Source organism: Corylus avellana, chromosome 4 (genome assembly GCF_965113065.1).
Source record: "Corylus avellana chromosome 4, dhCorAvel1.hap1.2, whole genome shotgun sequence".
NCBI classification, from domain to species: Eukaryota; Viridiplantae; Streptophyta; class Magnoliopsida; order Fagales; family Betulaceae; genus Corylus; species Corylus avellana.
Window position 1 is genome coordinate 30,248,449 of NC_142493.1, and position 25,606 is coordinate 30,274,054.

General features: G+C 35.0%; 3 protein-coding genes across 10 annotated transcripts; all 3 read left to right on the forward strand.

The window, feature by feature from the left end:
• The first annotated feature begins 482 nt into the window (after nucleotides 1–482).
• LOC132178558 (large ribosomal subunit protein eL42) lies at nucleotides 483–2,712 on the forward strand. The gene is given in 6 exon segments (XM_088515704.1): nucleotides 483–493; nucleotides 562–613; nucleotides 615–641; nucleotides 1,956–2,135; nucleotides 2,319–2,393; nucleotides 2,482–2,712. Coding segments are annotated over 6 exon segments (405 nt in total). The 3' UTR covers nucleotides 2,542–2,712.
• Nucleotides 2,713–4,877: 2,165 nt separating this feature from the next.
• On the forward strand, nucleotides 4,878–17,759 carry LOC132177591 (lysine-specific demethylase JMJ25). 8 transcript variants are annotated; one of them, XR_009439784.2, is made up of 13 exons: nucleotides 4,878–5,759; nucleotides 5,831–5,946; nucleotides 6,571–6,670; nucleotides 6,779–6,920; nucleotides 7,250–7,313; nucleotides 7,406–8,135; nucleotides 8,759–9,088; nucleotides 9,720–10,238; nucleotides 11,002–11,074; nucleotides 11,193–11,278; nucleotides 13,516–13,695; nucleotides 14,075–14,323; nucleotides 15,436–15,530. XR_009439784.2 is itself a non-coding variant. In XM_059589969.2 (13 exons), exons 1-13 carry the CDS (start codon nucleotides 5,226–5,228, stop codon nucleotides 17,517–17,519), a joined length of 2,883 nt encoding a protein of 960 aa, XP_059445952.1. In that variant the 5' UTR covers nucleotides 4,882–5,225; the 3' UTR covers nucleotides 17,520–17,759. The 8 variants fall into 8 exon arrangements, 6 of the variants coding, with proteins under 6 accessions (XP_059445953.1, XP_059445952.1, XP_059445951.1 ...); XR_009439785.2 differs by having other exon boundaries at nucleotides 13,549–13,695; XM_059589969.2 differs by lacking the exons at nucleotides 13,516–13,695; nucleotides 14,075–14,323 and adding exons at nucleotides 17,045–17,106; nucleotides 17,498–17,759 and having other exon boundaries at nucleotides 4,882–5,759; nucleotides 11,193–11,263; nucleotides 15,436–15,555.
• Nucleotides 17,760–19,283: 1,524 nt separating this feature from the next.
• On the forward strand, nucleotides 19,284–23,832 carry TT16 (K-box region and MADS-box transcription factor family protein). Its single transcript, XM_059590838.2, is given in 8 exon segments — nucleotides 19,284–19,468; nucleotides 19,657–19,878; nucleotides 21,786–21,852; nucleotides 21,957–22,124; nucleotides 23,019–23,060; nucleotides 23,146–23,187; nucleotides 23,378–23,590; nucleotides 23,743–23,832. Coding segments are annotated over 7 exon segments (810 nt in total). The 5' UTR covers nucleotides 19,284–19,468; nucleotides 19,657–19,690.
• Nucleotides 23,833–25,606: the final 1,774 nt, after the last annotated feature.

The window sequence follows — 25,606 nt, forward strand, 5'->3', positions numbered from 1 at the left end:
GCTAGAGACCATCGAGACCATCTTTTTATCCTCTTAAAGTAGAAATGACTTTTAAAATCACCATTGGATCAAAATTCAAGTATGATTCATTTAAAATTTAATGATGATTTTAAAAGTTACATCAACTTTAGAAGAATAAAAAATAATCCCTAGCATTAATCAATTATTAATCACACAAAGATAGCGAGGAGTAGCCAAGCCACCTTATAAGGTTTTGGAGGTTGTTTGATAAGGGGTGATATAAAATTTTGAAGGGTAATTTAAATATTTTAAGTAAAAAATTAGCACATCCGTATCATGTGCAATAATGTGTTTATTTAAGAAGTTTGGGGACTTATTTGCAAATAGCGTGTAGTTTGGGGAGGTTAATTATAGTTAAAAAAGAAACATTTCCCTCTTTACAAAAAAGAAAAAAAAGAAAAAGAAAAAAAAATTAAAACCCATTATTTCAGTCGGTTTGGATCTATTTTTGACCCGAACAAATGGGTCGGAGGTTGTATATAATTGAGCCGAACAAAACCCTAACCCTAGCCTTTGCTCTCTGTACACGCCCCTATAAAGCCCAACTCATTTTATACGCAGCCTCTTTGTTCACCGCCGAGGGTTTTCTGAAGCAGCGCAGACCTCAATTCTTCGCCATGGTACTCTCTCTCGATTTCGGACCTTTCAAGCATTATATTTGTCTGATCTATACTACTTGTTTGTATTTCTTACTTCGTGGCGATCTGTTGTTTTGTCTTTTGGATTAGTGGGTCATTGTTTTTCCTATTTTTGCTTTGCGCATCCCCCTATGTTGTGTTTGGCTGCTGAGAAAACGTGGGAAGAGGGAATGAATCCGAAATTTTGTTTATGAGCTTTTCGATATTCGGGAGCGGATAAAACTGAAACCCGCCATTTAAATGTATCAAACCGAGCACAACCATTTGATTTTCTCGTTTTTGGTAAAAAAAAGAACTCAAATCGTGAGTTAGAACTCATATTTTCCCGTTTTCTTGGCAAATCAAACATTATTTCTTGCCCATACTCGGATATTACTTGGTGGTTATGCGGTGGTTATGCGTGTGTTTATTATTCCTTGTATCAAAGTTTAGATTTTACGTTTGATTTGTCTTCTTCATAGAGATGTTTGTAAGACTGCTATTTGCTAGCTAAAACAAAAAGACAAGTAGTATTGTAGAGCCAAAAATCTAGTGTTAATTCCAATGAGCTCTAGATCAAATGGTGAATCGCTATTCCTCTCCTTTTTTAGAGGAATAGCTAAAAAACTAGATTTTTAAAATCTAGTGTCATTCTCCTTTTTGACAAGAATGATGAATGCCTATTACTGGGACTAAAAAAGTTATCAAACAATGGAATAACTGGAAATGGTATGGTCAAATGTTGAGCTTTGTGCACTGGAGCACCTGCTTCAAAAGTTTTAGGCAGTTAAGAGACCTATTCAATAATCAAGTCGAGATGAGGTTAAGTTCAGATGAATTGCGTAGAAGATAACATTGCAAGGATGGGTTTTAGAATAAGAATGTTGGAGACATCCTGGGGTTATGCTTTGATTGCTGGTACAATGTCCGATATGACTTAAAAGGCTTGTGTTTACGTGAACAGTTTAACTGGAAGAGTGTCCGAAATTTTAAATTGAACTAGAAGGATCATAGATGTTAGCCAGATTTAGAGGATAGTGCCACAAAAGGGTGCTATTCAAGATTTCAAGAATGTTTTATGAAAGTAGGGGATGTTTTCGCCTTGAATTGAGAATGCTAATCAAGTTGAAAAGAATTCAGATTTAATTTATTATGGTTGTGTTTCTTAAATATTTTTTTTCTTGGTCATATTATATTTGTTGTACTATGATGTGCTGCTTTAAATTTTTGGGATGTGATTGTGCTTTTATCTTAATCTGTAATGCTCTCAGTCCTTTTTTTCCCCTTTCAAATCTAATGATATCCTGTGTTTGGCAGGTGAACGTTCCTAAGACGAAGAAGACCTATTGCAAGAACAAGGAATGCAAGAAGCATACCTTGCATAAGGTTACACAATACAAGAAAGGTAAGGATAGCCTTGCTGCTCAGGGAAAGCGGCGGTATGACCGCAAGCAATCTGGATATGGAGGACAGACCAAACCCGTCTTCCACAAGAAGGTGTAAATTTAATGTTCACTTGTTTACCTTGCATGAATCGATGCTTAGCTTGAAAGATATGGGATGTCTAGAATTGTTCTTGTACCATTAGGAGATGAATTAAATTATAGTTTGTCATTTTCATTAGAAATTTATGAAAATTAAAGTTGGATTTTAATATTTACTTATTTTTTTGCTCCACAGGCCAAGACTACCAAGAAGATTGTGCTGAGGTTGCAGTGCCAGAGTTGCAAGCATGTGTCCCAGCATGCGATCAAGGTTAGTGATTGCATTTGTTCTTTGGCTTCCTTGTTCCTTTGTCTTTTTTTTTTGTTGCTAATGCTTGGTTGTTGACCTGTATTTGCAGAGGTGCAAACATTTTGAAATTGGCGGAGATAAGAAGGGAAAGGGAACTTCTCTTTTCTAAATGCATTTTGTTGGTCTTGTTTTACTTTGTTTCGCTTTTCAATCTTGTTGGAGCTTGAAAGATACAATCGGATAATTCTTCAGTTTGTTCTGTTAGTCTAATGTTTTCTTAGCAAAAAATCATGTTGTTTCTGATCACTGTTTATGATATCAGCTTTGGTTAGAGATTGAATTTGATGATCATTATTGCAGTTGTGCTTAATATTTTGTTTAAACAAGTCATTGGAAAGTTTGTGAAATGTCTTCTGAGAACCCAGTAGAGGCGCATGCGTCATAGCTGAAAAAGAACTTGTCAGCTACCACTTAGAGCATCTCTAGCAAGCGTGGCTATTTTAGCCACTCAAAGTGCACCTTTTTACATTTTAGCTACTAATTTTTTAATGCAAACTAACAGATTTATTTATTATAACTCTACTTTTTTTAAATATTATTTTTTTCCCACTTCTCTCTCTACCCGCTCCTCCCCTGAATTTTCTTCTCGCCCAAACACCGTGCTACAAACCAACCGTGTCCCATTGCCACTTCATCTCTGCCATCCAAAATTTTCACCTTCCCACTATCCGAATGGCCTTTGTAGTCCCTCAAAACCCAAACCAAAATAAGCCCCAGACATGCAAAATTAATCAAAACAAAAATAACCCAGTTAAATTAATCAAAACAAAAATTAACTCAGATAAAGAATCAGGTTTCAAAATCTAAACCAAAACAAACCCAGGATTTCCCAAAAAAATCTTTTGCTTGGGACTAGCAAAGGAGCCCAACGTCAGGTGTTGGAGTTTCTGTTATGCTAGTCGTACCAGAGCATTCAGCCTAAGCTTCTGGTTTGGGTGAATGGGTGAATGAAACGAGAGACCAGAGGAAGAGAGAGAGAGAGTGAGAGCGAGACAGAAAGGGGGAGAGAGAAAATAATGTTAAAAAACTTTTCTATTGTGTACAATGATCCTATTCACTGTTCATGTTGGAAAAAAAAGAAGAAAGAAAAAAGAAAAAAAAAAGTTAGTTTAACCATTCTGCTGGAGATGAAATTTAGCTCAAAATAACCAAATTTAGCTCTTTTCATGCATTTGACTACTCTCTTGGAGATGCTCCAAGTGGCTGGAGTCAGGAGATAGAGGAGAGGGCTTAATCCATATCTTTATTTTTTTGATTGTTTTTCCAACACGAATACACTATCAAATAACATAAAACACTCTTCAAAACATAAAATCTCTTTTCCCTTTGTACCATGTTTTTTAAACCAAAAAATAAATCCTTCCGAACACAATGGCCTTAAAAAATAATGCCATTAGAACTAAACGGATTATGTTAGATTTAACTTTGTTTGCTTGCTATTTTTACCCCCAAAAGAGCATTTTTTGCAGCCTCATTAAAATTATTTTTTTGGTTATTTTGGTGAGGCAATTTGATGAAAGTGGCTAAAATTCTCTATTTTAAGTCTCGCCATTTTAACCCAAAATAAATACTTTATTCACTCACCAAATGAATATAAAATAATATAAATTTTATCTCTAATTTTTTATTCTTTGAAAAAGAAGAAAAAATATTTGAAAAATAATATTTAAATAGAATAGTAAAAGTTGATATTTAAAATAGTAATGCTATTAGGGTGTTTTTTTTTAAAAAAGTATACTTTTAATTATTTTGGTGAATAAAATTTGGTAAGGCTGATAATAATGCTCTAAGGGATGACTTAACCACTCTAGTGGCTTGGCCAACCACCCCTAAATGTTGGGTGTGGTTTTTTTTACTTGTGGCTGTTTTTCGTTGGCTTTATTTATTTTGTCCATTTTAAAATTCAAGGTTATTAAGTAATTAGTTTCTAAACTTGTGGTATTTTTGTTATTTCACTTTTTTTAAAAACAATTTTAACTAAATACGTTTTCTTTTAAAAAGGAAAATGGAAGTTCTCATCCCGTTTTCCCCTGCCCAGCTTTTAATGGAAAAAAAAGAAAGAAAGAAAGTGGTAGCTCACAAGCTGAGTGTGACAAGTGACAGTTTGTTCATTTAGATAAATTGGTTTGAAAAAAAATTATCTTAACCTATTCTAATAAGTTGCTAAATGTCACCTTTTATTCAAAATAATAATAATAAAAAAACGTAATTACTTGGTAACGGTAAAATATTCTTACATTCATTATACTAACAGTTAATAATTTTACTAAAAAAAACAGCTAATAATTTTGAACAAGAGAATTGTAAGAATCCGATCCGTCGAGGCCCAACTCTCTCACTACTACTCCCTTGAATCCTTTCCAAATCCAAGGCCACGGCACGTTGCTCAACCCATCGGTGATTTGACAATTGACATGCCTGCCACCACACCGTACAATTTGACGACTCACTTTCCTGGTTCTTCTACTTTTTCGTATGTTTTGTTTACTTCTTCCGTGACGGAAGAATTATCTTCCTTAGATAGAAGAAGGTTGGTATGATACGATTAAGTGGTGTACGTAACGTTTAGTTGGAAATGGAAACCCTAAAGATGTAATAATTTTTAGTCTCGGCGCTAAACATTCAAAATCCCATGCGGAGTTTCCCCCCCAAACAGCTTTCTATAAGTAAAAACTAATTAATAAACATTTAACGCACAGAGTTTCGGGAAGCTGGTTGGTCCGTTCCGATCACCACACTCTTCTTCTTTGCTACTCTCGAAGTCGCTTTTTTATTTTTTTGTTGGTGATACTAATGGCGCGTGGTCGAAAGCGGAAGAGCACGGAGAAAGCGAGAGAAAGTAATGGCGGTGCTGAGACGGAGGGGGAAGGAGTGGAGGCGGTGAAGAAGGGGAAGAGAGAGGAAGGGGTTTTGGAGAAGCTAAATGGCGGGAAAGGAATGGAAGTGAATGTTGCTGATGAGGGGGTGAAGAGGCCCGGTCGGAGGGGTCGGAAGAAGGGGAAAGTGGTGGGAAAGCGGGATTCTGGGGCTGGGGAGAAGGGTGAAGGTGGTTATTTGAAAGACAGGCTCAGAAATGTGGCCAGGAAGGTGAACTATGACGAAAGCTGGGGCGAGGGCGAAGAAGGTGATGAGGATGAAGATCGGGTTGTGGTGAAGAAGCGTGGAAGGAAGAGGATGAGAGTAGGGCAAAACCAGACTTCATCTGCTAAGAAAGTTAATGGAGGTAAGAAGCTTCTTGGAAGGCCAAGGAAGAAGACCAACATTGCCAATGCAAAGGAGAAGGTTCAAAACCAAGCCACGGTTACAACAAGTAAACGGGATTCAAAGGTAAGTTTCGTTGTTAATTACAGTGTCATCTATTTGTGGCTCTGTTTCTGACTACTTTGGGTATTCAATAGTGGATTGAAGAGAAGTCCTTAATGTGCCATCAGTGTCAGAGGAATGATAATGGCCGGGTTGTTCGGTGCAAGAAATGTAAGAGGAAACGATATTGTATCCCCTGCTTGACTAGATGGTAACTCATTTCTTTTATTCTTTTTCTTAAATAGTTTGTTTATATATTTCTTATGTTTTCTCTAGTAACTTGTCGATTTGTATAGTGCCCCTTCAGTTAACGTTTTTTTTTTTTTTTTTTTTTAAATGGGCCAATCCTAAGATGACATCCTCCTCCTGTCTTTTAGTGTCTCTCATCGGTTGCGTGATTGCTGTTTCTATGGGTTTAAATTTCAGAATGGTGTGACTGTCGTTCCTGTTATGTTTGTTCTGTGATAGATTTCCGTTATACTTGTCGATTGTCTTCTCCCCTGTTTATCAGATTTCAAGTTACCAAAAAAAAAAAAAAAAAAATCTTTTTTCTGTTTTTAATTCTTCTGTTTCTGTGAGTTTTGCCTGGCTGACATTCTTTCTTGAAGATTTGCTTATAGTATGGAGGATTTGTTCAATTTCAAAATTGGTGTGGTTAACTTGTATAGGTAGTCTTGGCACTTTGAATTGAAGTGATCTTGGTTTATTATACTTTGGCAGAAAATCATGGCTTTAATCTTGAAATGAGCCAATCCATTGTGAATTACTTGGTTTCATTAAACGCGTGAGCTTCTGTTTTTGTAATTGCGAATACTATTTGGGTTGTGTTGCGTAGGTATCCTGATACAGTGGAGGATTTTATTGCCGAGTCTTGTCCAGTATGCCGTGGAATTTGCAATTGCAAAGCCTGCTTGCGATTGGATGTACCTGTGAAAGTTAGTTCTTTTTCCCCCCCTCACTTCTCATGAATTGGTGGTATTTTCTTTTGAAGTAGTTATGTTATGTTTGTCAAGATCAACAAATTTTTTTATCTTTTGCTGCAGAATTTGAAGAACTTAGAATTAGAGGTCAGTAAAGATGTGCAAATTGAGTGTTATAAGTTTGTGCTACAAACATTGCTTCCATTTTTGAGACGGATTAATGACGAACAAATGATCGAGAAGGAAATGGAGGCTAAAATACAAGGTATATTCTTTCAGTCCTTGTCAAATAAGCTTAGAAACTCATCTGCAGTACACATCTTGTTAGTTAGTTTGGAAGAGAACAGATTTCCTTAGTCTGTTTAGATCGGAGGGCTAGCTTCTCCTTTTTTGGGTAACCAGAGGCTGACTTCTCAGAAATGCAAAAATTGCTAATTTACTGGCTGATGAGAAATATTATTTGGCTTCTGTCTACACCTTGATGTGGGTCAATGTTAATTTTGATTACTCATGGTTGCATCGTAATACTCAGTTTAAAATTTATTTATTTTTGGATGTACTCTTGGGTTTGCTTATGGAGTGTTCATTTGGTAGGGTTAGTACTTCCAGAGTTAAAGATAGAACAGGCATATTGCCCAATTGATGAGCGTACGTACTGGTAAGATCTTTTTTAGAAATGATTTTTGTTGCCATTTGTTCCATATTTTTGTAAATGTTTTAATGTTACCTTGTCACCTCTTGCCTTTTCAGCAACAACTGCAAAACTTCTATTTTTGATTTCCACAGAAGCTGTCCCAGATGTTCTTTTGATCTCTGCCTTATCTGTTGTCAAGAGCTTCGTGACGGACACCTGCAGGGAGGCGAGGGGGAGGTGACTATGCAGTATATTGACCGGGGATTTGACTATTTGCATGGTGGAAAGGAGAAAAAAGTGAAAATGTCTACTGAGCCTAGCCCTAAGGATCACGTGAAGCCAAAATCTTGGTGGAAAGCGGAAAAAGATGGTAGCATTCCTTGCCCTCCAGAAGACATGGGTGGTTGTGGTCATTGTATTCTAGAATTAAGATGTATTTTCGCAGAAAACCTGGTTTCAGAGTTGCTGAGAAAAGCAGAAGAAATTGCCAGAACTTACAAACTCATGGATGTGGCTGCAATTCCTTCACAGCAGCGCTTGTGTTTCAACTCGGTGGGTGATGTTGACCTAAGCAATGGTGAGTTAAGGAAAGCGGCTTCTCGAGAAGATTCTGATGACAACTACTTATATTGTCCGAGGGCACAAGATATAGACCATGGGGATTTGAAGCATTTCCAGTGGCATTGGAGCAGAGGTGAGCCTGTGATTGTAAGCTGTGTGCTTGAATCTGCATCTGGTTTAAGCTGGGAACCACTGGTTATGTGGCGTGCAGTCCGTCAGTTGAAACATATCAAGCATGATAGAGATCTGGAAGTCACGGCCATTGATTGCTTAGATTGGTGTGAGGTTAGTTCATTTTAGTCCTTTTTTATATGTGAAAGCATCTTACTTTTGGGCGTTTAACTGCTTATAATTGATTTTATGTTTTGTGTCTAATTATTGTTTTTAGATAACTTTATCATTTTTTGTGAGAACATGTTCGAAAGTTCTTCAAGTACGAGGATTGGAAGTGGAAGAAATAAAAAGAAGGGCTGAGTACAGTTGTCTTTCTTAATCCAAATAACTGAAAAAAGGAAGCACTGACTTGCAACTTGTTCATCAGTATCCCATGCCATTAACAATCAATACTTGGCACTCTAGAATCAGCAGCTGCACGTGTTCCCTCCTTAGATTGATTTTGAAGGGAACATCATGATAACTGCTTCTCTTATCCATCCTTTCAGCCTCTATTTGAAAATTTTAGGTCCACCATGTTCCTGCTGTTCATTCTCTTTAAGGATTGTTAATGCCTAATCTTTGTATTTAATGGGTAATTGTTTCATTAACTTTTATCTGGTTTCTATGAGCTTTTGCGCTTCTTTAATAATTATTTTTTCCTCATGTCCATCTGGGTTGAATATGATAAGTAAAAGTTGTTTCAGTTGGTGATGATTTTGCTTTGTGATATTAACTCTTGTATTGAATTGTAGGGCCCTATCAATATCCACCAGTTCTTTATTGGGTATAACAAATTTCGACCCGATCGTGATAAGTGGCCCCAGATACTGAAACTGAAAGATTGGCCGCCATCTAATTTATTTGAAGAACGTTTGCCACGTCATTGTACTGAGTTTCTCTCTTGCTTGCCATTTAAGGAATATACCCATCCACAGAAGGGCCCTCTAAATCTTGTTGTCAAATTGCCTGAGAAATCTCTAAAGCCAGATTTGGGTCCAAAGACCTATATTGCTTACGGATTTGCTCAGGAACTTGGCCGTGGAGACTCTGTCACTAAACTTCATTGTGATATGTCTGATGCGGTATGTTTGGTTTTTTTTGAAACTTACTCTTTACCTTGTCTTCCCCTAAGGAAGACTCCTGTACTGTTTGGGTACTGCATGGATCTATTTATTTTTTATTTTTAACTTGTAAAGGAAGGTTAAAGGAAGTATACGTAAGGACCTGACGAATTGGGTAAGGGCTGGCATTAGGTGAACCCTGTGAGCTCTGTCAATTATTGTCCATCGGAAATGCTTTATGATATGATTCCATGCTTTAATTAGATAAATTTTATAACAGAGACATTTTATAACCCTTTAAAATTGAATATGGTGTGGAGTTTATAGTTTGTTCAGCCTTTCTTCTTTTTCAATAAATTATTATTCATAAAAAAAAGATGTTTTAAGTTTGTTAGACACATACATCTATGCTTGGTTTCAATGGGCATCAAGATCAAGTCAAAACACAGTTTAGGTCAGCTGGGCTGTGTTGGGCCAGGTTTTTATTTCTTTGTATTTTTAATCATAAAATAGTTGAGTTTGATTACTTGATTGATTTCCTCGGTTAATCCTTGCATTTTTTAGTGGCTGTATTTGAGTTAAAAGAAAGATTAGGCTTATATTTTTTCATTTGATTTTTTAATGTTTTTTGTTCTTAAATTCACATTTTCAGGTAAATGTTTTGACACATATGGCCGAAGTTACGCTTGGAGATGAAGATCTTGCGAATATAGAGGAGTTGAAAAAGAAACACTTTGAGCAAGACCAAATTGAACTCTTTGGAAATATTAAGGCTGTGGATGGGAAAGTTGAGAATAATATTTCTGATGGTGTATCTTGTAAAAGTGATGATGATAAATTTAGTGAAGTTGGTGATCAAAACCAAGATGTAACTGAAGAACTTGCTGCTCCTATTTTTCAACTTGTTGGTAGTACTGGTGATACTGGGATGAATGATAATGATTCTTTGAGGGGATCAGAGCTGGAAAAGACTGAGGCAGAAGTCGATCAAAATAACAATGATGGGAGTGGTGGTCCTGGAGTTTCTAGAAATAAGTTGGAAGGCTTAGAAGCTTCTGAGGGTGGTGCCTTGTGGGACATTTTTCGGAGACAAGATGTTCCTAAGCTCCAGGAATATCTTAAAAAGCACTTCAAGGAATTTAGGCACATTCATTGTTGTCCATTGCAGCAGGTAACTTAGTCAAGCAATGTTAATTAAATTTTTGCAATGATTTTTTCTTTTCGAATTATGATGAAGCGTTAACTAATGTTTTCTTCTTGATGATTGTTGCTTTATATTGGTCGTGGTAAAATTACTTCAGAGTATTTTATTCTTTTGGTCAATCATCCTGACATTGTGAATGGGCTTAACTTCAAATAGCACCTTCTCCCCTTGTAATAATTTGATGATGAAGTTGTGGTTTTGAGCTCACCAGATGCTTAATTTACAATTTAACAAAAGAGAAATGGTGTTTTACTTTGTCTTTTGTAATGATTCAAATAACCCTATTGATTGGAAATACTACAAGTTGGTGATAAAGTATTTTTAGCAAGTAAAAGTTGATGGTTGAAAGAGAAACTTAGTTGCCTAAAAATACCTAAGAATGATATTACTTTTTTTAAACTAGTCTGGATATGTCATTTTTCTCTAAAAATATTCTTAATCTCTTAAAATAGCTATGATCTTGTTGTATAAAAGAGAACCATGGGAAATTTGAATTGGATAGCACAAATTGGGATATAGCAGTGATGGAGTTAGAGAGCTGAAAAAACAAAATAAGTCATTATGTTTAAAAATTCAGGTCAATTTCATGAATTGTGGCTAGGAGTTGCATTATCTTTCCTGTGTGTTTCAGCCAGTATTACTGATTGATATGTATATACCTGTGCATGCGTGATTACAGATGTTTATTAGATTTTTTTAATGGAAATTATCACATCTTTTGGCGGTATAGGTTGTTCATCCTATACATGATCAGACCTTTTATCTCACTTTGGATCATAAAAGGAAGCTCAAGGAGGAATATGGTTAGTTCCTTTTAGACTCTTTCTCTCTCACGTGTATGTATATAGGGATTGAATGCGGCAGTCCATTTTCTTTTATTTTATCTTCTTCATATTTTAATGCTACTATGCTATCATATAGGAATTGAACCATGGACATTCGTCCAAAAACTTGGAGATGCTGTCTTTATTCCTGCCGGTTGTCCTCATCAAGTAAGAAACTTAAAGGTAAAGCAAATTATTATTTTTTTTTTTCATTTTAGTTTATAAAAAATGGGATATGAATTTGAAGTGCCTAGTTATAAGTTATACATTGTTATTGTCCCCAAGGGATAGTTCAATGAAGCAGAGGTCACTAATTCGAATGCCCCTCTCCTTGTGCGGACATGTGAAAAAAAAAAAAAAAGGCTATAAATTGTTATTGTGCTGCCTTTTCCCCCAAAATACATCTGTCATGCTTATTTATTTTCTAAGCTTGACATAGGATGGCCTATAAAAGTGAAATTAGAGAATTTTTTAAGTTGGTGGGTTTATATATGCTTATTATTATTATTTTTTTCCATCTTGTAACATTCACTTTTTCTTTATCCCAACGTAATTCATGGTTCGATGTACCCATTCCAGTGGAAAACTAAATATTCCTTGACTCTTGATTATCGTCTTATGGTCCAGTTTGCCTGTTGCAGTGGGTTTACTGCTTGCATCATATTAGGTTTGCCAGTTGAAGTAGAAAGTGTCTCAAGTGTATTTTGGGGAAATTTTGTTCTCCCAATGTCATTCTGTTTAGCCTCATCATTGAGTCAATTGTAAGAGTCTGCAAGCCAGAAACAGTATGCACAAAATGAGTCCAAATGTCATGCAAATGCACTTGTAGAAGGTACCATATCAAATGACTCTGAGAAAGACATCATGTTGGGTGTATATGGGGCTGAAAGTACTGGCGGCTGAAGGGAAATTTTGGGTTTTAATTGGGATTTATGAGCTGGCTGACGGCTGAAAAAAGAATCAGTTTTTTGAGCTAGGTTTGAGGGCAATAGCGTAGGTTATTTTGAGTACAATCTGGCAGCAGTAAATATTCAGGTTTCCTTGTAAAATTGAACCATTTTTCTTTATAACTCTTTTTTCAGCCCTCTCATTCGCCCATCTATTAAAGCTACTAATTTATAAGAGGTTATTAAACAAATAACTACCACACAACAATTTAAAGAAAACTAAAACAACATTGTAATAAAATTAAGGAAAATTACACAAAATGTTACCTGATTTGTAACATTTTGTTTTACCTGATTTGTAATAAGTTTCTTGTGGAATCCAAATGTTATGAGAGCTCTCTAGGGTATGCCATAATAACAAACTATTCCCTACTATTAAATTTCGTAAAAAAATTTGACAGATTCCATTAGTATGCCATGTCAAATCGAATGAAATTATGACATGTGTCACCCATAATAATAATAAAAAATAAAAGGGGCTTGAAGAGGGGGTGGTCGAGATGTCCTCTTCGTTGGGGGTGGTTTGTGAGCTTACCCCAGATGTGGCTGAAAAATCCCCAAATGCCACAACAACCATACCCTCAGACTTGCCAATCATGACCAGCTAGTGCCCACAAACCACCTTCGGCCTCCACGACCTCAAATCTTCTGCACTTGCATTCCCATGATTGGATACTAAGCCCCATAATCAAACTTACCCGATAAATGCGACCCACTAGAACCAACACTATCAAAAAACACACCCCATAACTAATAGACCACAAAACGTTACAATATCACAACAAGAAGGCCAATCAGCATAAAAGCATGAAAAATTAAAAGAAAATTGAAGGAAAATAGAGGAACAATAAAAAAATGAAAATTGTTACTTGTTTCTAACAAGAGATCCAAGAAGGACAACCATACGAGAGAGATGATCTGATGACCGGGGTTGATGAGGAGATATGATGAGTGGAGATTGAGGAGGATTGACTAGTGAGGAGATATAGGGTTTAAAAAATAGGGTCTTTGGCTAGGTTAGGGTGTTACACTCGGTCAGTTTATTCCAATTTAAATTGGTACATTCTCATTTCGGCCAAGCCATACCTACTTTTGTCCAAATTCAGACTTCTGGTAGTTATATACTACCTAGTTTTAGTCAGGTCAGGCACTTTTAGTCTCTGTTTCTTCTGTTTCATCCAGCACATTTAGTTTCTTGTTTTACCTTTGCTGTTGGTTGTGCTTGGTTGTTTGCTGGTTTCTTGGTACTGTTTGTTTTTGCTAAAATTTGATAGTTGCTGGTTGATCTTTTGGTGTCGGGTTGTATTTTCGGCTTGCTGGTTGTTACTTCTAGTGTTGGTTGTGGTTACTGGTTTTCATGGAGTCTGCACAGCCTTAGTCTTGGGGTGATCTCACACTTCAATCAACCGCTTTGTACTTTGATCCAATCAATTGATCTATCAAGAGGCTAATCTCTTTTGTTTGGGCCGGTAGCTAAAAGAAAGTTCTTGCTTTCTCTTGAACAAGGGAAGGGTAGCATAACATTAACTTCAATTGAACAAGCTCAACCTTGAAAAAGAAAGGTGGTAGGCCGAAGAACTGTTGAATGCTTCAACTTGTCTGCTAAAGAAGGCGAAGGATGGGCGAGAGACTAGGCCAACTTACTGCTTTCAGGTAGCCTCAAAAGTATTTGGATTTACTTTTAAGTCTATAATAAGTGGAGGTTTCCAGCTGCTCACTATAGATATTGAGCAGAGGATCCCCGCGAAAAAGGCATCGACGTCTCTTTGAATTTGGGATTTCAATGGCGACTAAAAATGAAGTATCTTCTCTTCCTTCGGTCAGTCGAATGAGCCGTTTCGGCCATTCTTTTCCATGCTTTTCTTGGGCCGCAAATTGGGTCCATAAGCATATTTCCAATTTGTAAGCCATTTTGGAGAAGAGAAAATATGTAATGACTTGTTATTACTATTTTCTCATAGCCCCTTTCATATCTTGGAGGTCTTGCGCAAGCAGGTTGCAATTAATTAATTTCATTCTTTTTGCCATCCAGACATATTGGTCATCCTTGTTCATTTTGCCTAAAAGTGATTAAGATGGTGGAGCAAATTCTTCAGAATTGCCTGTGGAAGGAGAGTGACATCAGCCATGGTGGGGCAAAGGTTGCTTGGGCGAGAATTTTTCTTCCTAAGCAGGAGGGTGGTCTTAGGATTACAAATTTTGAAGTTTGGACTGAGTGGCTATGCTCAAATACATTTGGCACATTTGTATTGATGGTGACCAATCTATTTGGGCTAACTGGGTAAGATCCTACCTTATTAGACAAGATTTTAGAAGATGAGGCACCCAAGAGTATGTTCTTGGCACATTTTGTTACATGCTCTAATACCATGTAACGAATTCTATAAAATGAAAATGGATAATTTATGAAAATGAAATGAAGCTGTTCCATTTTGTATCCCCTTCCTTTATTTATAGATGTTTGTATGGGAATATTTTGACAGCTATAGGACACTTAGGGCCTGTTTGAGATTGTGTTTGAAATGCCTAAAAGTGCTTTTAACACAAAAAGTGTGTTTGAAGAAAAAGTATTCGTTTGGTAAAAAAATTAAAAGCGCTTTTAATGGTTCAAGAAGCCTAAAAATGGTCAAAAAACACTTTTGGCAAAAGCTTTAAAATAAAGCTTTTGTCCAAAAATTCTTTTTGACTTGAAAGCTCTATTTCTCAAAAGCAATCCCAAATAAGCTCCTAGTCTTCTTCTAGGAGGTTTACAAACCACTCCTCACACCCTTGGAAAATTACACACCATTCGACACATTCATATATTCATTCTAATAAATGTAAATTGATGTCCTTATGGAATTGCCTCGAAGATTTCTGATTGACATGCTTATCTACCTCATGCTTCCACTTTTGAAAATAGGAATTGCTTTCTTAAATTATTTCTTATCATGGTTATATTCACCTCTTTTCAACTGTACAGGCGTACAGCTAACATGTGTTGATGGCTAGATGCTTCAATTCAAATACATATGCCCAAATGCACACATATATATGTATGCATTGACACAACCATGAACTTGAATCCAAGCCGGAGTGAAATGTTACATTGGTATTGCAATCGTATCAATGCATTTGTATGCTTGAGATGTTTAATTCCTAAATTACATTGTGTTTGGTATTTCTTGCATCTATGTCATTTTCTCTAGGTTTTTATTTTTATTTTTATTTTTTATTTTTTTATTTTTTATTATAAAGAGTCATATTGCCAAATGCACACACGTTAGCATTAACTTGGAATGGAATGGTTTAGTGGGGAATGCCCCTTGCTCTAATTGATTTCTATTGATAGATATGTTTCCATATACACATATAAATATATTTTGATCGATTTAAATTTTTTCTTCTATTCAGTCATGCATAAAGGTTGCACTAGACTTTGTCTCACCTGAAAATATTGGTGAGTGCATCAGATTGACAGAGGAATTCCGTACACTTCCTCAGGATCATAGGGCTAAAGAGGACAAGTTGGAGGTATGTCATTGCATTTATCCACAGCATGTTTCACATGAGCTTATTGTACAATGTTGCAAATAGTTTGCTATTTCATGAGTACTGTTGAGAGTTTGGTTTCTTATTTTACTCGTGAAAAAGTGTCGAGAATTTGGTTCCCGAAATTGAATTAGATCTTGTTATGCTACTGGTTTTTCTTAGATCTTATTTGTTTCAGTTTAGGCCTTTCAAAATTTTGGATGGTGCAAAAATGTTGAAATAAATTAATACGAATTCAAAAATTAACAATAAGATAAATAAAATATATGAAATGAAAAGTGGAGAATGGAAAGATCTTACAATGCTATTGAATCACGCAAGAGCATTGTTCTTAAAGGTTGATTTGTACCTCTTGGAATATATAATTCGATATAATCAGATCCCTTGACATGCAACCTCTTAGAATTAGATTATAGCGTCTACCTTTGTTAAGGATGCACTTTCAAGAATAAAGGCTAATAGAGCAACTATTTTTTTTTTTTAAAAGTGAATTATGAAATATAACAACAAAATAGTTGCTAGTGGACGGCAATAACAGATACTAATACAATGCACGAAAAACCAAATGTAGTAAAAAATTTCAAAAGCCACTTAAACCAAAGAAATGGTGATGTGTGTATATATATGGTGCTGGTGGGTTTTCCAAAAAACAAAAAAAAAAAAAAATCTTATGACCAAATGGTCACAACGTCAAAACTGAAAAAGTTATGTTAGTTAGCAAATGGTCAAGCCATAAAAACTTTATAAAAGTCCAACGGTCAACAACGTAAAACCAATTAAAGTATAGTTTTTTTTCCACATTAAAACTCATGAAATTTTTTTAATATCAAACTGAAAAACATTTGAAGCAATTTTAATGACCAACGGCTAAAAAATGTTTGTAACAATACAACAATATCATCATTAAGGGTCTTATCATTTTATTTTGAATAAAACATTTAAGTGTTAACAAAGAAACCTCAGTAATACTATTCATTTACTGCTGCGGATCACTATTATTGCTGCCATCACAATGTTCCCCTCTTCCCACAACCGCAACTATGTGATACATCATTTCTCATACCCCTCCTCATTTTGAGCTAACTGCATCTATATGGCACCAGAAATCACCTCTCATCCTTCAGCAGTCCACTACCATGATTCTACCTCCACTTTGTTACATATAATCATTTTGTGTGCAGTGTGCATAATGCACTGGCACCTACTTTGTTGCTGTGCACAAGTTCTTGATAAATTGTAGCAAAATTGCCTCATCCACTTTTGAATGATGCTTATGTCGATAAATGTTGACTTGGGTGTGCATTAACTTTATTTTTATTTTGGAATGAGCTCAGCACAATTGGGTTTGGCTGAAATACGAGGTAGCTAGGACTTTGTGCTATGATAATTATATTATGTGAAATAGTTTCTTTCTAACATTTATGTTTGAATCTTGTGTTTGAGGTTTTGATTGCTGTTCTGCTTGAAACAGGTGAAGAAAATCATCGTTCATGCGATTAGCGAGGTTGTGGACAATTTGGATCAGAAACCAAGGTTAGTTAATCGCCATGGATTCACATATAGTGTAAAAAGTTTTTGCCTGTAGGTGTTGACGAAAACAGGCTGCTTCTCAATCTATGAAATCAATAATATGTATTTGATAAACAAAAGTGAAATTTGAAATACAATTCTATCTGGAATTAAAACCTTGTTGCTACAAATGAGCAGGATACCACATGTCAAATTTGCAATGAATATTAATACCCCATTTCCTTTAAGATTACACCATTTATGTATATCCTTCATCAGATCTGCATAACAAATACTTTAATGTTTTGATAATTATCTCTCCTCATGCGTCTTTCATTACGGTGCGCATGCATTATATGCTTTTGCACACATGGATGTCTGCTGAAAAAACCAGTTCTGGATATTTGAATTTCAGGTCTGAAACAGCTACTGCTTAGAAGATTCAAAGCAGGTTCAACTTCATTGGTGGTGATTTTTGCAACAGTGATACTTGTATAATATAAGAAGTATCTTCTGTATTTTGGGCATACAGCAACTAGTTATTGCTTACAAACAGAAAAGGTCATGGTGAATTTTGTTCAAGTAATTCATCAGTAGGATTTCTGTCAGTGGTATCGGCCTTTGGATTTCATTTTCTTTTGGTAATTGTGCTAGTTGTAATTTTTTTTTTTTTTTTTTGAAAGAATCAATTGTTGTGCACCTGAATTTTCTCTTGATGTGTTTATATATGGTGCCAGCGGTTGAGCAAAATAGTTATAAAATCATTTTTACCGCCGCTGTTGTTTCATACACTCAATTCACTGAAACTTATTCACATCAAGACCAATTGGCCCCAATGAGATAATATTGCACGTATTTTTTTTTTATTTACTTTACATATTACATTTACTGAAAGATATTCCACCTAAGCCTTTGTGAAATAGGCCTCATTGAGAAAGAGAGAGAGACTATGGCTGAAAAACTACATGACAGGAGGTAGCTAGGAGGAATATATCATAATGATGACAATGAGATTCAAAGACAAAATTGGGGGGGACCAACTACCTATTTCTGACATTGCTGACGTGTTAGTCTGACTAAGCTTTGCCACCCTATTTCACTATCACTCCTTTCCTTGACTCATCACACTTTCAAGAAATCAAAAGGAAACTTTTAACAATGAGAAGGAAGTTTATTTTGATAGATGTAATATTATATTTAACAAAAGCACTTACCAATTACCATCAATTATTCAGAAAAATTGACCTTAGAATATTATTATGTATTTGGAAAATGCCATAATAAGTGTAGCCATCTAATTTTAAACAAACCAAAAATTTCTCGTGAAAATCTTCAAAATAAGGGAAAAAAACAAAAAACAAAAAAGAAATAGCTTACTTATTAGGCTTACTTCTGCAGTGAGAACGTACACAACCATCATTTCATGGACTATTTCAAGCATTTACAATCAGTTCCATGCATGAACATACTCTTAATTAATAAACCAAATATAAAATAATTCAAAACCCAAATTACCCAATAATTAATAAATATTGATCACTGTAGCCAAACAGAGCTGCTTTCCAAGTAAAACTAAATACAAAATTATAAATAAAATAAAAAATTAATAAAACTCTGGTCCACACGTAAAGAAACTGTGTTAAAGTATTAATTAAATAATAATTAATTTTTTAAAAAAAAGATCTTTGGTGTGGGTTTTGAAGTTAAGAGAGCGTTAGGGGATTGTTAAAGTATTGAATTAGGGTGCTGGATCATTAATTAGAAAGGCATGCAAGATGACATATCAATAAATGAAAATCTGCCCCAAGAGGATTGTTACTCTTTGTCGTTTCCTATTATTTCTCGGGATTTCTATTTCTGGTAAGTCCGGTTTCTCCAACTATTACTATAATCGGCAAAAAGTCAGGGTTGCTTTGCGGACCTCCGCAGTGGTGGTTAGGCCACAGCAATCTGTAGTGTATGTCCAAGGACCACCCTTCTTCCCTGAAATTACAGTCTTGCCATTCATATTTTTGCCTTGGCAATAAAATAATAATGTTCACGTACGTACAGCAGCCATATCGCAATTGCGCCTGATCGAGGGACCGTCGCATCATCGCCGTCCGTTCGTTTGACCAAATGCTCTTGATCAGAGTGCCACCTCAACAAATCCAAGCCCACCCCCTCTCTCTCTCTCTCTCGATCTGCCTGTCTAGGTTTTGTATATTCCTGGATGGAGGGATTCATGCAAGATGATCAGGTGCATTTTGGTAGTTTTGCAGAAAAGAAGAAGGGCTTTTAGGTAATCAGCACGTAGAGTAGCTGATCATATAAGCTTCAAATTTCAATACTCTTTCCAATTTACAAGCAAGAAAAGAGAAGAAAAGAAACATCTTCTGATCAGCAGGTATACATTTTCTTTCTTTTTCTCTCTTGGAAGAATACAGAGCAGTACTAAAATTACTAGCCAACAATATTTTGGAATTTCATTAAGAATGTTATGAATGGGTTTTTGTTATGAAATAAATTAACATGGAAAAGAGTAGAAATAATATATAATTCGTTTAATTTGTTGTTTATTTGAGTGGAAGCAAGATAGGGAGAAAGAAAATAAGGTACTAGGCTGGAAATGGGACGTGGAAAGATACAAATCAAGAGGATTGAGAACCAAACGACAAGGCAGGTGACCTTCTCGAAGCGGCGGGCAGGGCTACTGAAGAAGACTCACGAGCTTTCGGTGCTTTGTGATGCACAAATTGGGCTCATCATTTTCTCAAGCACTGGAAAGCTGTGCCACTACTGCACTCACCCCTTTAGGTATATATATACAAAACTTGTTTGATTTCTTTTGCATCATCGATCTATATATATATATCACTTCATTTTCCCTATCTCATGCTAGCTTGTTTGCTAGGGTTGTTCATTTTAGTAATTAATTACCCCTTCAGAATCTCTCTCTCTGATTGAAGGCGAATTAATAAACCTCCATTAAATAAAGATTGACCAGCTTGAGTGCTTGACTCGCTCTTAGTTTCATGCTTCTGACAGATTAGGGTTTTCCTTATATATATATATATCATGCAAGATGTAAGCTTTGCTGAAGCAGCTTTATGATGATTTCTTTTCAGTTGCAGTCCCAGTCAACAGCTATAATAGGGACTTTGATAATCTTCTCCACAATTTCTTTTTCTTTTTCTTTTTTTCGTTTTCGAGTCACAAATACTAGCTTGTGATCTGTGTGGTCCTTGGTTTTCAATCCACATTGTTCAGAATGCATGTGCTACTTTATTATTGTTATTTTTTGTAATAGTAGAATGTGCTATATATATATATATATATATATATATATATATATACACACACGTCTGATAATTAACAAGTTAATAATTTTCATGGGTTTTAAACTGCACCATTGCCAGCTATATATACTGATATTGAGATTTATGGCCTCTTAAAATATTAGATTTTTTTTTTTAAAAAAAAGATGTTAATGGGTGAAGACGCAATAAACGTACAATATACATTATATTTTTATCTCATAATAATAATGACGTGACGATTTCAATCAATTCTTAGATCAATACATTCTTATTAAAAAAATAAATAAAAAAAATTCAAGGGTTGGGGTTGGAATTGTGACGTCACCATTACGAGATAATTGTGAGATTAAAAATGGTGATATATAGTTTTGCTCAAGGGTTGATTTTAATTGCCACAATATCATCCTAATTGTATGGTATTATTAATAAAAGTCTATTAAATAACATTACTCAAAATTATATAAGTGATTGTATGTGGTCCATCTAGTATGTTGTTAATGTTTTGCGGTATTAATTTAGGGATGAATTAATCAGCAAGTTTGGTTGAGTTTTGCTACATCACTGCATTATCTTTTCTTTGCAAAATTGTAGCTCAAATGTATACATTAATTCAAATATTCAATGCTAATAATTATTTTACATTCCATTTTCATCATTTTAATTAATTTTTGCATGTGGAAATTCATTTATAAATTGGTACTTATAGTCCTACAATAAATTTACTGGAAAAAGATTGATCTATTTTTAATTACCAGATTGATCACAAATATTGTACCTGAATAATTTACTGAACACGTACACTACAGTGATGAACAACTTCAATTATTTAAATATGTTTACCAGTTGAAGTCTTTATTAATCATGAGTTCTTGTTAATTTCAATCTGTTAATTAAGAAAAAATAAAATAGTGTCATTAATTAATAAAAAGATTGTTAATTCATAATCAAACCCTTCCTCAACGAATATTTCTGAACCTGAAGATATATAAATAGCAAAATTAATTATGTTTATTCCTGTGACATCTTGTTAATTGAAGTTGTCTCCTATTTATGGATATTGCCAACATGAACTTTTGGGACAGTGAGCTCGATCGCACTTGCAAGTAATTCTTAGGTTCTTCTTAGCTCTTACCAAAATCTATTGATAGCAATTTTAAGATGAATGGCTGGTAATTAATTATCATTTAAAATATCCAATAATATTAAACACTTGTAGTTGTAGATAATCAAGCCATAGCAGCATGTTCATTAAATGACTAGTAATTTAATAATTATATATAGATAAGCAAGTAAAATCATTATAGTTTTGCATGCAAACAGTACTCGGAGGTTTCTTCTTCAATTAGATATATGATCTGCAGATAAATGTCATGGGTTAGAACAAAATTGTTTATGTTGTCACAGAATGGAGCAACTGATAGAAAGGTACGAAAAGGTTACGGGCACTCGTGTTCCTGAGCATGATGGCCGGGTATATATATATATATATTTATAAATTTATGTTTTTCATATATATATATATATATATATGAGATTTGATTTGATGGATCCTTTTAATTGTGAATCGCATTGTAGGAAGAAATATACGCTGAAATGACAACGCTGAGAAGAGAAACTCATCGTCTTCAACTAAGCATGCAACGCTACACTGGCGAGGACTTGAGTTCCTTGCGATCCTATGAGGATTTGGATCAACTTGAAAAGGAACTCGAACGCTCACTTAACAAGGTTCGAGATCGGAAGGTATTTCTTTCTTAATTTTCTACTATTTTCAATCTGCTTTTCCGCATCCAGATTACATCTTTCTTGATGATCATGATAAAATTAATTAGAGGTGGCAATTCGTATTTGTGTGTTAGATTTAAGTCGTGTCAAGGCATGAGTATAAGATTATATAGGTTAATTCTAACTCGGCTCATTTGATTAAATGAATCAGACTCTTCAATTATATATAATTAACTAGTTTTGCATTGAGTTTGTATTGAATTCGTGGGTCCTGTAAAAAATTGACAGCCCTTATGTTCATGTCGTATTAAGGTCGTATTAAGACATGAGTAAAAGATTATATGAGTCAATCCTAACTCGATCCATCTAATTTCGTATTGAGTTCGTATTATGTTTGTGTTGTCTTGTTGTAGTCAATCTTGGCTAGCTATCACTTTATGATACTTTTGGATTATATATTTAGTTTCCTCAAGTTCTAGAATTACTTGATATCAATGTGCTTTTGTTAATTTGCACTGCTTAATTGTCTATCGAGAAAATTGTTCCATTTTGAAATTATTAAATTTGCCATTCCTCTCCAGTCTTTAATATTATTTATCCTTTGGAATACTTTTGCTTTCAATTAGCTCACAAGATAGTTTTGCCATACTTTTTTTTTTTCTTCTTCTTAAGATAACAAGGAGAAACTGCTTACTGCATAGCTGACTGTACAAGTAAACCCCGAACAATATGAGATTTCATGAAAGACAATGGAGTTTCACAGCTCGATTTTAAAATGAACTAAAATATAAGTAATAATAAAAGCATGCACTATAGATGTATATATAGAGATCTCCTTGAATTTTTAATAAACGTACTATTCTTTTTTTGTCATTTTTTTTTTTTTAAAAAAAAATTTGTTTGACTGCGCAGAATGAGCTCATGCAGCAGCAGCTGGACAACCTGAGAAGGAAGGTGAACTCTCTCCCTCTGCAAAACAAACACACACAAAAACACACCAATATGAGATTTTAAACTTTCTTTTGTTGTTAATATTTAGGAGCGTATGTTGGAGGAGGAAAATAGCAGCATGTGCCGTTGGGTAAGTAAAGGATTTCAAAAGAGCCCTATGGATGTCCAGTTAAAGCATCCTACTTAGGTTATCTGGACCATCTAATGGGATCAGAGTACTTCAATTAGCAGAAGTATCAAACAGTTTAAATTGTAGAGGAAATAAATAGTTCAGTGGAGATTCAAAGTAATTACTTGCGTTGACTGGTGGCTATGGACAGATTCAGGAGCACCAGGCAGCCATAGAGTATCAGCAAGCAGCAATGGAGGCAAAGCCAGTGGAGAATCATCAAGTTGTAGATCAATTCCAGTTATATGGAGAGCAACCCTGTAGCGTGCTTCAACTTGCCACTTTCCCTCCTGACATTCAGCCATATCATCTTCAACTTGCTCAGCCCAGTTTTCAAGATTAACTTTCGTCTCAGGTTCCACAGGTATGGCATAATAATTATAATCATCATCATAAATCTTGTCATCATCTTCAACATAATAGTTCTAGAAATGAAATCAGATTTTGGGCAACTGAATTGCTGCACATAGTGATCAGTAGGCTCACTGAGCTTCAAAAAGCTTAAATCAATTGCAGACTCTAAGAGGTGTAAACAGGCAGTTTTGTGCAGCCATTAGTTTTGATTATAAATTTGACTTATGTCCATCAAAACAAATCAATCGTTGAGATGTGGGTTAGAGTGCTATCTAGGAATTCAGTTAGGAGGCATCAGATAGTTTCCAAGACATCCACAGCAACAGGCGGCAAATAAAACTAATGCATATTGAGTGAATTTGTTGGTGAAATGATTGTGCAACTTTCTTGATGGGTTTCTTGATAAAACTAGCCTGAAAACAGTATTTAACATACACCTTATGAAGTGGAAGTCATTAGTACTGATCTTCCCCTCTCTCTCTCTCTCTAAAAATCAGCAATATTGGTGATTCAATCCATATTTTTCTCAGTTGTCATAAGTTAAAACTGTACCAGTTCTTCTTTGAATGTCTTACTGATATGTCTATTAATTAACGAATTTGCAGTGAGATGGGTTTCTAGCATGAAGGGGGATGAAGGAATAATATTTCACATTGTTATCAAGATGAAGGGTTACAGTTTCTACTAGATGTTACTTGTATGGGAGATTCTACAGTAAGACAGCTTTTATGTTTCTGAACCTACTTAATTAGCTAAAGAAAAAATAATTTCTTTGTGTGTGTTATTGAAGTAACTCTTTATCCATATACCAAGGATTTGACTCAAGTATGTCTTTAAGTTTCCAAGCACTATAGCAACTATCATATTAGAGAGAGAAGTACAGACCTAGATGTTAATGATATTATCGTTCAATGATATTGCTCCTCTACTTGCCAAAAGGAATTTATAACTTTCCAATTCATCACTTTATGTGGTATGACAATGATTTAGTACTTTGTCTTTCATTTTTGATTTATTGGAGACACTGTAAGAAAATAAAATATCTTAAGGTCAATGATTTTAGACCCAAACTCCAGAATCTTAATTTTGGAAAATACTTATAGCTAAAAGTTCCTAAAAAATATCTGTCATTGAAGAGTAATCATAATTTTAAAAGCAGAGTCAATGAAGCTTCAGTTCATTATACTGTCTGGCTACATCAAAATCTGATAATTGAATTGAGTAAATGCAGCTATTTGAGGTATTCTTTTATAAAAAGTTATCAGACTGATTGAAATCATAAAACCTCTCATTATAGCAATTTAATCCAATGAAACAACCCATAAACATTTTTCACCTAAATCTTCTCTACTCTAGCTACAAAGCTTTGTCAAGAAAAATTGTAGTGTATAAGAAATAAATCTAAACCATCAATTCCTTGCTCACAAAAGTGCCCTTGTCTTATCAGCTTGTTGGTAGAGTTCTAGTGCACGTTGTTTGTTTGCAAAGCATTTCCACTTCTTTTGGTTTGTGAGGAGAGGTTTATTGGTAAGCTTGGTAATGGTCTAGATTAGCTTTGTGTTCCTACTCTGACCAAGAGGATTGTATGAGTATACAAAAATATGCATATGTATTTGAATTGAGTGTAAATGAAATATTATTTACCCATTTATAAACTAACAAGTGAGGCTCCTGGACAACGAACTTCACAAGATATCAGGAAACTTTGGCTTCAGTGGCTTCAGCAATTATGGATATCAATAAAGCTTGCCCTGAACTCGCTGGATCTAGTTACTGTCACACCATCAAAGTTGCAAATCGTTAGGATCAAGTAAAGAGAGCCAAATCATATATTACTGGGCCTTAAGTGGCAAAACCAATGATGCAGGATATAAATTGCTGGGCCTCAATTTTTTAAATTGAAAGTAGGTGAGAGGGTAGATTGATATCGGTAGAAACCCCTGCATGGAAGATCAGAATACATTCTAATGAGAGAAAATACAAGAAGCAAAGAAAATTGAATATTACCAGGTTGGAATAGTACGTT

Bases quoted from the DNA above. Each gene is read 5' to 3' on its own strand.
- LOC132177591 (XM_059589966.2), top strand. From the start codon at position 5,226: ATGGCGCGTGGTCGAAAGCGGAAGAGCACGGAGAAAGCGAGAGAAAGT. The intron at 7,314-7,405 runs GTAAGATCTTTT...TTGCCTTTTCAG, and splicing joins ATTGATGAGCGTACGTACTG to CAACAACTGCAAAACTTCTA. The intron at 9,089-9,719 runs GTATGTTTGGTT...TCACATTTTCAG, and splicing joins ATTGTGATATGTCTGATGCG to GTAAATGTTTTGACACATAT.